The sequence below is a fragment of the Lampetra planeri genome, unplaced genomic scaffold (genome assembly GCF_965212315.1).
Source record: "Lampetra planeri unplaced genomic scaffold, kcLamPlan1.2.h2 scaffold_182, whole genome shotgun sequence".
In the NCBI taxonomy this organism is placed as follows: domain Eukaryota; kingdom Metazoa; phylum Chordata; class Hyperoartia; order Petromyzontiformes; family Petromyzontidae; genus Lampetra; species Lampetra planeri.
In genome coordinates, this window is record NW_027614562.1 from 73365 (window position 1) to 85383 (window position 12019).

Sequence of the window (12019 nt, forward strand, 5' to 3'; positions counted from 1 at the left end):
GCTACTACTACATGTGTAGTAGTAGCTACACATGTAGTAGTAGCTGCTACACATGTAGTAGCTACTACTACATGTGTAGTAGTAGCTGCACGTGTAGTAGTAGTAGCTACATGTGTAGTAGTAGCTGCACGTGTAGTAGTAGTAGCTGCACGTGTAGTAGCTACTACTACATGTGTAGTAGTAGCTGCACGTGTAGTAGTAGTAGCTGCACGTGTAGTAGCTACTACACATGTAGTAGTAGCTACTACTACATGTGTAGTAGTAGCTGCTACACATGTAGTAGCTACTACTACATGTGTAGTAGTAGCTGCACGTGTAGTAGTAGTAGCTGCACGTGTAGTAGCTACTACTACATGTGTAGTAGTAGCTACGGGCCCCGCACTTTCAAGGGCCCCGCGCTAAACGCTTTCAAGCTATAAATTCATATTTCAGTGATTCTGCACTTGCTCTGTTACTATAGTACTACACCGCCCTTCAACTTGTACGCACGACCGGGCGTTCAAGGTTACCGATTTGCCGTATTGTCTGTCTGTGCAGCAAACGAAAAAAATACAATTACTTTACTATGCAAGTTAAAAATGTCTTTTAATATTCGTTTTTTTCACTATTTAGGTCCCCGCTACAACATCAAATGCTACGTGCCCTGCCCCAGGTAGCTCTTGAACAGACTTGCTGGGGCAAGTGCTGTTAGCCAGCAGCACCTATGAACGCCGGTACGGACACACATCACAGACGGCCGTCTTTGCCTCGCCCTTCGGCGATGCTCCCACACGCCGCGCAGAGGGACTCATTTGAGGCCGAGTCCACCTAGTGGAGGGCCCCCAGGAACGGTCCAGATGATCGCCGGTGCTTGGTCAGGCCAGACGCGCTAACCCACAAAGATCCCTGTTGTGGCAGCGGTGTGACGAGACTGTTGTGGCCGGCGCTGTTAGCGGGTGAGCGCCTGTGAAGGCCGGCACCTGTGAAGGCCGGCGCCTGTGAAGGCCGGCGCCTGTGAAGGCCGACGCCTGTGAAGGCCGGCGCCTGTGAAGGCCGACGCCTGTGAAGGCCGGCGCCTGTGAAGGCCGGCACATGTGAAGGCCGACGCCTGTGAAGGCCGGCACCTGTGAAGGCCGGCACCTGTGAAGGCCGGCACATGTGAAGGCCGACGCCTGTGAAGGCCGACGCCTGTGAAGGCCGGCGCCTGTGAAGGCCGGCGCCTGTGAAGGCCGGCGCCTGTGGAGGCCGACGCCTGTGAAGGCCGACGCCTGTGAAGGCCGGCGCCTGTGAAGGCCGGCACCTGTGAAGGCCGGCACCTGTGAAGGCCGGCGCCTGTGAAGGCCGACACCTGTGAAGGCCGGTACCTGTGAAGGCCGGCGCCTGTGAAGGCCGGCGCCTGTGAAGGCCGGCGCCTGTGAAGGCCGACACATGTGAAGGCCGACGCCTGTGAAGGCCGGCGCCTGTGAAGGCCGGCGCCTGTGAAGGCCGGCACCTGTGAAGGCCGGCACCTGTGAAGGCCGGCGCCTGTGAAGGCCGGCGCCTGTGAAGGCCGACACCTGTGAAGGCCGGTACCTGTGAAGGCCGGCGCCTGTGAAGGCCGGCGCCTGTGAAGGCCGGCGCCTGTGAAGGCCGACACCTGTGAAGGCCGACACATGTGAAGGCCGACGCCTGTGAAGGCCGGCGCCTGTGAAGGCCGGCGCCTGTGAAGGCCGGCGCCTGTGAAGGCCGGCACCTGTGAAGGCCGGCACATGTGAAGGCCGGCACCTGTGAAGGCCGGCACCTGTGAAGGCCGACACCTGTGAAGGCCGACACCTGTGAAGGCCGACGCCTGTGAAGGCCGACACCTGTGAAGGCCGACACCTATGAAGGCCGGCACGACACACGAGGGGGTGGGTGGCCCGCGCCACACCCGACCGCCTTTGTCTCCCCGGTGGCGATGTTTACTACACACCGCACCAGGTACTCATTTGAGGCCGAGTCGACCTAGGGGAGGCCCAGGACCGGTTCAGATAATCGTCACCCACCGGTGTTGGCCGTGAGCGGGAATCGTTGCGCTAACCACTACACCACCACTCCCCCCACACACGCACAGACACACAGAGACACACGCACACGCAGACACCACCTTAACCTCACAGGAGACGTGGATGTGCTGAGAATCGGAAGCCTGCAGCCTTGATCTGCCCGACACCTCGCTAAGTGTTAATTGCAACAACAACAACAACAGCAGCAGCAGCAGCAGCTTGGTAAGCGTGCAGCAAGGGAGGGCGAAAGTTTAAAATAATCCGACATGACCAGCCTCTCAACACATGCGGATTAAGCACAAAGTCCGTATTCCTGTACAGGGGAATTTGAGTGTTCAGCTCTATACGGCGTACAACCGTTTCAATACGGGCAAATTTAGTTTGATCTGTTTGTTTGTGAGCAATGAGGTCTGAAATGGTGTGTAGTGAGGTAGGGCACTGATATGTAGTGGTGAGTGTGCTAGTGGTGAGTGTAGTGGTGGTGAGTGTACTAGTGGTGAGTGTGCTAGTGAGTGTACTAGTGGTGAGTGTAGTGGTGGTGAGTGTACTAGTGGTGAGTGTAGTAGTGGTGAGTGTAGTGGTGAATAGTGGTGGTGAGTATAGTGGTGAGTAGTGGTGGTGAGTGTAGTGGTGGTGAGTGTAGTGGTGGTGAGTGTAGTGGTGAGTGTACTAGTGGTGAGTGTACTAGTGGTGAGTGTAGTGGTGAGTGTACTAGTGGTGAGTGTAGTGGTGAGTGTACTAGTGGTGAGTGTACTAGTGGTGAGTGTAGTGGTGAGTGTACTAGTGGTGAGTGTACTAGTGATGAGTGTAGTGGTGAGTGTACTAGTGGTGAGTGTAGTGGTGAGTGTAGTGGTGAGTGTAGTGGTGAGTGTAGTAGTGGTGAGTGTAGAAGTGGTGAGTGTACTAGTGGTGAGTGTACTAGTGGTGAGTGTACTAGTGGTGAGTGTAGTGGTGAGTGTGTTAGTGGTGAGTGTAGAAGTGGTGAGTGTACTAGTGGTGAGTGTAGTGGTGGTGAGTGTAGTAGTGGTGAGTGTAGTGGTGGTGAGTGTACTAGTGGTGAGTGTACTAGTGGTGAGTGTAGTGGTGAGTGTAGTGGTGAGTGTACGAGTGGTGAGTGTACTAGTGGTGAGTGTAGTGGTGAGTGTACTAGTGGTGAGTGTTGTGGTGAGTGTACTAGTGGTGAGTGTTGTGGTGGTGAGTGTAGTGGTGAGTGTTGTGGTGGTGAGTGTAGTGGTGAGTGTAGTGGTGAGTGTACTAGTGGTGAGTGTTGTGGTGGTGAGTGTACTAGTGGTGAGTGTACTAGTGGTGAGTGTAGTGGTGAGTGTTGTGGTGGTGAGTGTAGTAGTGGTGAGTGTACTAGTGGTGAGTGTACTAGTGGTGAGTGTACTAGTGGTGAGTGTTGTGGTGGTGAGTGTACTAGTGGTGAGTGTACTAGTGGTGAGTGTAGTGGTGAGTGTTGTGGTGGTGAGTGTTGTGGTGGTGAGTGTAGTAGTGGTGAGTGTACTAGTGGTGAGTGTACTAGTGGTGAGTGTAGTGGTTGCTGCCCCCCCCCCGGGTGTTAATGGGGGGTGCCACGGTGGCTAGGAGATGTTAACTACCTCGCCTGGTACGCAGGAGGTCGTGGGTTCGATCCCGACCCTGACGCCTGCTGCTGTATATTTGGAGTTTGCGTGTCTCTCTCTCTCATCATCATCACGGTGGCTAGATGTTAACTACCTCGCCTGGTGTACAGGAGGTCGTGGGTTCGATCCCGACTCTGCCTGCTGCTGTATAATTGGAGTTTGCGTGTCTCTCTCTCGTATCATCATCACGGTGGCTAGGAGATGTTAACTACCTCGCCTGGTGTACAGGAGGTCGCGGGTTCGATCCCGACCCTGACGATGTCTGCTGCCGTATATTTGGAGTTTGCGTCTCTCTCTCTCTCTCCGGGTCCTCCAGTTTTTTTTCCCTACACATTTAGAATCGCCGTGCGTTTCGTGCATTTGGCTGCTACAAATGTCCGTGCGATAAGCCACTCCGTTGAGCTACCGTGTGTGGCCAGGTCGCTTCTGAGTTTTATAGCTCAGCGGGGTCCTTCCCAGTTAAAATAAAACGAATAGTTTCCTTTTAATTTTAGCTACCGTGTGACCCCCGTGTGACCCCGCGTGACCCCGCGTAACCCCCGCGTGACCCCCGTATAACCCCCGTGTGACCCCGTGTGACCCCACGTGACCCCCGCGTGACCCCGTTGTGGCTCAGACAGCCATGGGCCCGGTGAGGAGTGGCCCAGACTCTCCGTCGCCGCAGGCCGACAGGGGGGCGCTGGTAATGGGGACTCCGGCCACTGCCACCATCGCCACCGCCACCGCTCCCTCCATGTGCTCCGGGCAAAGCAGAGACCCTGAGAGACACAACAACAACAACAACATCGTCAACAGCAACAACAACGACAGGTGGCAGTAGCCACGAAGTGACGTCACCGCAGTGCTCGTGCCAGGCTAGGTGCACTTGGAGGACATCACGTGACGTGCGGAATGCTCGCCGCTGGCAGGAGGTGACGGGACAGACTCGGGTGCCATGGGTTGCTGACTCAGATGACTGATAGATGCATCACCTGGTTAGGGCATTATGGGGGATCTTTGACTTTGTGTGTGTCGGAGAAACGTGGAGCCATCTCCAATGGAGCATCTTCGCCGGTTAGAAACATTCAGGCTGGCCTGCCTACGATCCATCCTGGGTTTGACCAGGCTGGATTGTGCGAGAAGCTCACAAATTCTTGAGAGATATGGAAACATTCCCATCAGCGAGCTCCTCCGGCAGGCGAGGCTGCATTGGCTGGGTCATGTAGCCCGCATGCATAGCCACCGCATGCCCAAGCAGTTTCTGTTTGGCCCGAATAGGCGGGGCTAAACGGGCACGGCACGGGCTGGAGACGAGATGGAGTGACGTGGTACAGGAGGACGTGGAGCTGAGTGGACTTGCCGATGACCGGTACCAGCGGTGTCAAGATCGGCCTCAGTGGAGGAGGCTCGTGAAGGACGCTGCTTACTGGGCAGTTGGAGGCAGTCGCCCTCCAACAACAACGGAGGGCGGAGGAGCGACGCTCACAACAACGAGCGGAGCGCCGGGTGGATAAAGCACAGCAAGTTGGCACAGTAGGCGGTGTACCAGCTGGTGCATCTGCCAGTCATCTCAGTCAGCCAACCCATGGCACCTGCGTCTGTCCCGTGACCTCCCGTCAGCGAGCCTTCGACACTTCACGTAGCCTCATGGCGCACCTGGCCTGGCACGGTGGCGAATGGCGGTTGTGTTGGTGTTGGTGTTGGAGAAACATGCACGGCTAGTGCTGCTCTGCGGAGACCACAGGTGGTGCATTTGCCACGCCGACTGGACATCTGTGAGAAGGAGCTTTCTAGCTCATGGGATTCCTGCAGTCCGAACACAGATTCTGATTCAAGTGAACCCATGGTACCTGCTGGGTGCGTCCCGTGACCTCCTCCCGCCTGGTGTACAGGAGGTCGCGGGTTCCATCCCGGCCCTGACGATTGCAGCCCGTTGCCGCGTGGATTTTTCTCCAAGTCCTCCGGTTTTTACCCCCCTCCGCATTTAGAATCAATGTCACGCATATTTGGCCGCCGATCTAAGTCTCCACGCGATGACGATGAGAAGGCAACTTCGTTGAGCGATCGTGTCGTGATAAGCCAGGGGCGGTCGCAGTTCATTGGGGGCCTTACGCTTGGTGAAGTAAAATAAAAAAATAAAAAAAAAGCTTTTTTAAAAACACGCTTTTATGAAATGTGCTGGTAATGGAAGAACTCCACGACTCCAGGAAGTGGCCCCGAAGCTTGCCACGACGTAAGGGACCGTGGCCAATTACAGCCAACGTCAGTTGAGCGTGGACGATTAGACCCAAGCCAAAACATAACATGTAAAAAAGATTGTTTAAAAAAAAAAGTTTTAATGATAGAATATAGTATTGTCATCAGTATGACATAAGTATACCAAGTTTGCAGTCGATACCAACATTGGGAAGTGGGTGAAAATTGAGTTACAAGATTTGAGGATACAACGACAACAGAGAGAGCGAGTTAATTGAAAGCGTGTAATAAAAAGTTTCATCGTTTTAAAGCGCACGACATCAGCGCCGTTGTGACACCACCGCCACTTAGCGGTGACCGGCGGTTGTTGTTGTTGTTGCTGTTGTTGCTGTTGTTGTTGTGTGTCGGTTGCGTGTGACACCACCGCCACTTAGCGGTGAACGGCGGTTGTTGTTGTTGTTGTTGTCGTGGTGTGTCGGTTGCGTGTGACACCACCGCCACTTAGCGGTGACCGGCGGTTGTTGTTGTTGTTGCTGTTGTTGTTGTTGTTGTCGTGGTGTGTCGGATGCGTGTGACAACTGCCTCACACGCACCTGGCAGGCAAGCGACGTTGTCCACCAGCTCCGCCCGCAGTCCGGGCGACTCGTTGTCCACCTCGTAGAGCCCGGCGCTTCCACCTCCCGCCTCCAGCAGCACTGCTCATAAAAGACAAAGGTCCCCCGTGTAGCCTTAACAGACCGTTGGGGCAAGTGCTGTTCGCGAGCAGCGGGAACAACAGCATGGCACACGAGGGGGTGGGTTGACCAGCACCAGGCCCGGCCGCCTTTGTCTCCCCAGTGCTGATGTTTTACACACCGCACCAGGGACTCGTTCGAGGCTGAGGCAACCTAAGGGAGGCCCTGGGGCCGGTCCAAACATTCTCCGCTGCTATTGAGCGTGAGCGGGGGGGGGATTGACCTCGGGTCTCCGAGGTTCCGTAGCGCAGAGCGTTAACCGCTACACCACCGCTCCCCACACACACACAAAGACAAAGATCCCCCGTGTAGCCTTAACAGACTGTGGGGGCAAGTGCTGTTAGCGAGCACCTATGAAGGCCGGAACGGTACACGAGGGGGTGGGTGGCCAGCACCACGCCCGACCGCCTTTGTCTCCCCAGTGGCGATGTTTACACACCGCACCGGGTACTCGTTTAAGGCTGAGTCGACCTAGAGGAGGCCCAGGACCGGTTCAGACAATCGTCACTGGTGTTAGCCGTGAGCGGGAATCGAACCCGGGTCGCCAGGTTCAACGCGCAGCGCGCTAACCGCTACACCACCGCTCCCCCACACAGACAGATACAACAACAACAACCGCCATTCGCCACTAAGTGGCGGTGACGTCACCACGACGCTTGTGCCAGGCCATGTCCACCTTGAGGCCACGTGAAGTGTCGAACGCCCGCTGGCAGGAGGTCACGGGGCAGACCCAGCAGGTGCCACGGGTCGACTGACCGAGATGACCGATACGACTGGCTGATGCACCACCTGTGCCCCCCTACTGTGCCAACTTGCTGTGCTTTAGCCACCCGGCGCAAACACAAACGCGACCACAAGCATGCACGCAGCACACACGCCCAGGTCACTCTTGCTAATCAGTTCTCACTCCCGGTTCACCAAAATCAATTTGACAACGCCTGAAGTTTCGAGGGATACGTCACCACCCGCAACAGCAAACGCCAATATAGTAGTAGGTTTTTACCCTTTAAACTGGTACAAAAACTGACACCTTTATATAAGGCATCATGTTTGCAATAACCACAACACAAGCAGTCAAATGCAAACAAAAAGAAACAACTCTGATGATGATGATAATGATATGCACTGTCCTTGAAGTAGATTGGTCCACACCCGAGACAGCTTTTCTTAGAGCCTAGTCTCCATTGGTGTTGGACCAGATGACGCCAAAAGGCGTACAACTCAAAAACAGCGCACTATCAGAGTATTGAGAGCTCAGGGTAAGCGTTTACACTATGAGACATCTCCTTTACCAGTGGCAAAAATATAGTAGTAGGTTTTTACCCTTTCAACTGGTACAGAGCAAACGCCAATTCGACGGATTACCGACACGTTGTGCGGTAGATCCTAAATTGAAAACCCATTTGTTGAGAACTGCTTTGCGCGCGTTTAGTTTGTGTTGTCCATCCCCCGCACCTCCGATGAGCACGTTTGGCTACGTGCGGTGCGATAAGAAGTTCAACACACGTACAGGTCTTCTTGGTTCTTTCGGTAAAGTCACGTAGAAGGGAAATAATAAAATAATAAAAGTAAAAGCATAATAACATAATAAAATAATATGTTATTATTTTATTATTTCCCTTCTACGTGACTTTACCGAAAGAACCAAGACGATGAATCCCTACAGTCATGAAAGCTTTAAATCGACACTTACAGGTGTTATGTACGTACTGTAGCGGTGAGCGCTACGAACCCGGCGACCCGAGTTCGATTCCCGCTCACGGCCAACACCGGTGGTGACGATGATCTGAACCGGTCCTGGGCCTCCCCTAGGTCGACTCAGCCTCAAGATGAGTACCTGGCGCGATGTGTAAACATCGCCACTGGGGAGACAAAGGCGGCCGGGCGTGGTGCTGGCCACCCAACCCCCTCGTGTGCCGTGCCGGCCTTCATCGGTGCTGCTCGCTTAACAGCACTTGCCCCTGCAGTTTGTTAAGACTATACGGGGGATCTTTGTCTTTGTGGACGACAAACTAAACACAAAAATTATTTCGAAAGAAATCAATTTTGATGAGCTCCGGTGGCTTCCTAACATCGTAAGGAAGAGCGTTCCAGACGGCCGCAGAGGCGCGTCTGAAAGCGCCGCGCGATGCGGAGACCCCCCCCGCCTTGGTTCGATGGCCGGCCAAAAAATCCACCGTGACGATGGACGGAGGAGTTTGCGTGACGATGGGTTTCGGCCCCTTGGCGAGATTCAGCCGAGGTGTCGGTGGCTCCAGTTGTGCCGAGCACCTCAGCAACAGCTGTTGACCAGAGGTCGCAAACGGGTTTTGATTCATCTTCTTGGTTCTTTCGGTAAAGTCACGTAGAAGGGAAATAATAAAATGATCAAAATAAAACATAATAAAATAATTCTCACGACGTTTCGGCCATAACACGCAAGCAGCCGTCCTCAGGTGAAGAACAGGTCTGTCGAGAAGACAGCGTCTGAAGCTTTCAGACTCTGTCTTCTCGACAGACCTGTTCTTAAGAACACCTGAGGACGGCTGCTTGCGTTGTGGCCAAAACGTCGTGAGAATTATTTTAAGAAGAACAGGTCTGTCGAGAAGACAGCGTCTGAAGCTTTCAGACTCTGTCTTCTCGACAGACCTGTTCTTAAGAACACCTGAGGACGGCTGCTTGCGTTGTGGCCGAAACGTCGTGAGAATTGTATTTTATTATGTTTTATTTTTTTTATTTTATTATTTCCATTCTACGTGACTTTACCGAAAGAACCAAGAAGATGAATCCCTGCAGTCACGAAAGCTTTAAATCGGGGTTTTGATTCCTTACCCGTACCCGGCCGTACCCGGGTATCGGGTACCCGATTGTGACCTGTGGGATGAAGCCATGTTGCAGGCGCAGAGTGGGTTGATTCTAGGAACTTGAATTGTGAGAAGAGACAAGACGTTGGGAAATGAGTGACAAACGGTGACTCACTAGTGACTCACGGCCTACCCGTACCCGTACCCGGCCGCACCAGGGTCGCAAACGGGTACCCGTACCCATACCCGGTACGGGTAGCCGGGTATCGGGTAGGGTACGGGTATCAGGTACCCGGTTGCGACCTCTGCTGTTGACCCACGGAGAAACTCGTCCCACCCCTCTCCCCTCGCCGTAAAAATGTGGAATTGCGACCCGCCGACTCTGCGGGGGTCGCGAAACGCGGAGATACCCATCTGGAAGGTCACCCGCGCGACGCGGTGCCAGGGGCGGTGCAGCGGAGACAGAGACACACACACACACACGGGGTGGGATCCAGGAATCGCCACTCACCCTCAACGCTCGAGTCCACTTCCACAACGTTCCCCTGCGGAGTTGGAGAGGGGGGCGGGGGCGGGGGGGGACACGGAACCCGGGGTCACATGACGACGGGGGGGGCGGCGGTGGTGGCAACGCGATCGGCTCGGAAAATGGAAACAATTCCGCGGGTCACGGACCGACGGGAAAACACCGTGACGGTAATTTACATCCGTCGTTAGACCTGCCACTCTTTGCAAGTGGCAAAATATAAAAACGGGGGCTTTTTCCACTTTTTTCTGGCACCAAAATTGAAACCTTTTTACGAGGAATCGTGCGTGTGCGTTAACCGCAATAGTTGTGGTCAAAATGCAAACAAAAATATCAGTTTCAAGGATCCTATATAATGCACGAGCATAATATGACTTTGAGACCCCCCCCCCACCTCCTACGCATTCCACAAGTAGTGACTAATCCCATATCTTCATTTCCCATAAATATGCGAAATTCCTCTTGATATGCAAATTCCTTTGTCAAGGCGCCCTTCGCCCTCCAACCCAGCTTAAATGTACGCTGCCAAGCTTGGTGGTGTTCATTCAGACCCTGTCTTTCATTCAGACGCTGTCTTTCATTCAGACGCTGTCTTTCATTCAGACGCCGTCTTTCATTCAGACGCCGTCTTTCATTCAGACGCTGTCTTTCATTCAGACGCTGTCTTTCATTCAGACGCTGTCTTTCATTCAGACGCTGTCTTTCATTCAGACGCTGTCTTTCATTCAGACGCTGTCTCTTTCATTCAGACGCTGTCTTTCATTCAGACGCCGTCTTTCATTCAGACGCTGTCTTTCATTCAGACGCTGTCTTTCATTCAGACGCTGTCTTTCATTCAGACGCTGTCTTTCATTCAGACGCTGTCTTTCATTCAGACGCCGTCTTTCATTCAGACGCTGTCTTTCATTCAGACGCCGTCTTTCATTCAGACGCCGTCTTTCATTCAGACGCTGTCTTTCATTCAGACGCTGTCTTTCATTCAGACGCTGTCTTTCATTCAGACGCTGTCTTTCATTCAGACGCTGTCTTTCATTCAGACGCTGTCTCTTTCATTCAGACGCTGTCTTTCATTCAGACGCCGTCTTTCATTCAGACGCTGTCTTTCATTCAGACGCTGTCTTTCATTCAGACGCTGTCTTTCATTCAGACGCTGTCTTTCATTCAGACGCTGTCTTTCATTCAGACGCTGTCTTTCATTCAGACGCTGTCTTTCATTCAGACGCTGTCTCTTTCATTCAGACGCTGTCTTTCATTCAGACGCCGTCTTTCATTCAGACGCTGTCTTTCATTCAGACGCTGTCTTTCATTCAGACGCTGTCTTTCATTCAGACGCTGTCTCTTTCATTCAGACGCTGTCTTTCATTCAGACTCTGTCTTTCATTCAGACGCTGTCTCTTTCATTCAGACGCTGTCTTTCATTCAGACGCTGTCTTTCATTCAGACGCTGTCTTTCATTCAGACGCTGTCTTTCATTCAGACGCTGTCTTTCATTCAGACGCTGTCTCTTTCATTCAGACGCTGTCTTTCATTCAGACGCTGTCTTTCATTCAGAACGCTGTCTTTCATTCAGACGCTGTCTTTCATTCAGACGCTGTCTTTCATTCAGACGCTGTCTTTCATTCAGACGCTGTCTTTCATTCAGACGCTGTCTTTCATTCAGACGCTGTCTTTCATTCAGACGCTGTCTTTCATTCAGACGCTGTCTTTCATTCAGACGCTGTCTTTCATTCAGACGCCGTCTTTCATTCAGACGCCGTCTTTCATTCAGACGCTGTCTTTCCTTCAGACGCTGTCTTTCATTCAGACGCTGTCTTTCATTCAGACGCTGTCTTTCATTCAGACGCCGTCTTTCATTCAGACGCTGTCTTTCATTCAGACGCTGTCTTTCATTCAGACGCCGTCTTTCATTCAGACGCCGTCTTTCATTCAGACGCTGTCTTTCATTCAGACGCTGTCTTTCATTCAGACGCCGTCTTTCATTCAGACGCCGTCTTTCATTCAGACGCTGTCTTTCATTCAGACGCTGTCTTTCATTCAGACGCTGTCTTTCCGACAGACCTGTTCTTCGCCTGAGGACGGCTGCTTGCGTTGTGGCCGAAACGTCGTGAGAATTGTATTTTATTATGTTTCATTTTTATTATTTTATTACTTCCCTTCTACGTGACTTTACCGAAAG

General features: G+C 53.0%; 2 protein-coding genes across 3 annotated transcripts in view; both read right to left on the bottom strand.

Annotated features, from left to right (window-relative positions):
• Positions 1-572: 572 nt before the first annotated feature.
• On the bottom strand, positions 573-6718 carry LOC144739971 (uncharacterized). The gene is made up of 5 exons (XM_078622857.1): positions 6661-6718; positions 6394-6495; positions 4244-4383; positions 1072-1839; positions 573-975 (listed from the first exon to the last, which is right to left on the bottom strand). The coding sequence occupies exons 1-5, from the start codon at positions 6716-6718 to the stop codon at positions 808-810; spliced, it is 1236 nt and encodes a 411-aa protein (XP_078478983.1). The 3' UTR covers positions 573-807.
• The window catches only part of LOC144739972 (E3 ubiquitin-protein ligase MGRN1-like), a 59254-nt gene continuing 51232 nt past the window's right edge, over positions 3998-12019 (bottom strand). For both annotated transcript variants that reach the window (XM_078622858.1, XM_078622859.1), the window contains exons 17-19: positions 9829-9862; positions 6394-6495; positions 3998-4383 (exon numbers count right to left, since the gene is read on the bottom strand). In XM_078622858.1, coding sequence (XP_078478984.1) covers positions 9831-9862 — 32 coding nt within the window. In that variant the 3' untranslated portion in view covers positions 3998-4383; positions 6394-6495; positions 9829-9830. The remainder of the gene's footprint in view (positions 4384-6393; positions 6496-9828; positions 9863-12019) is intronic.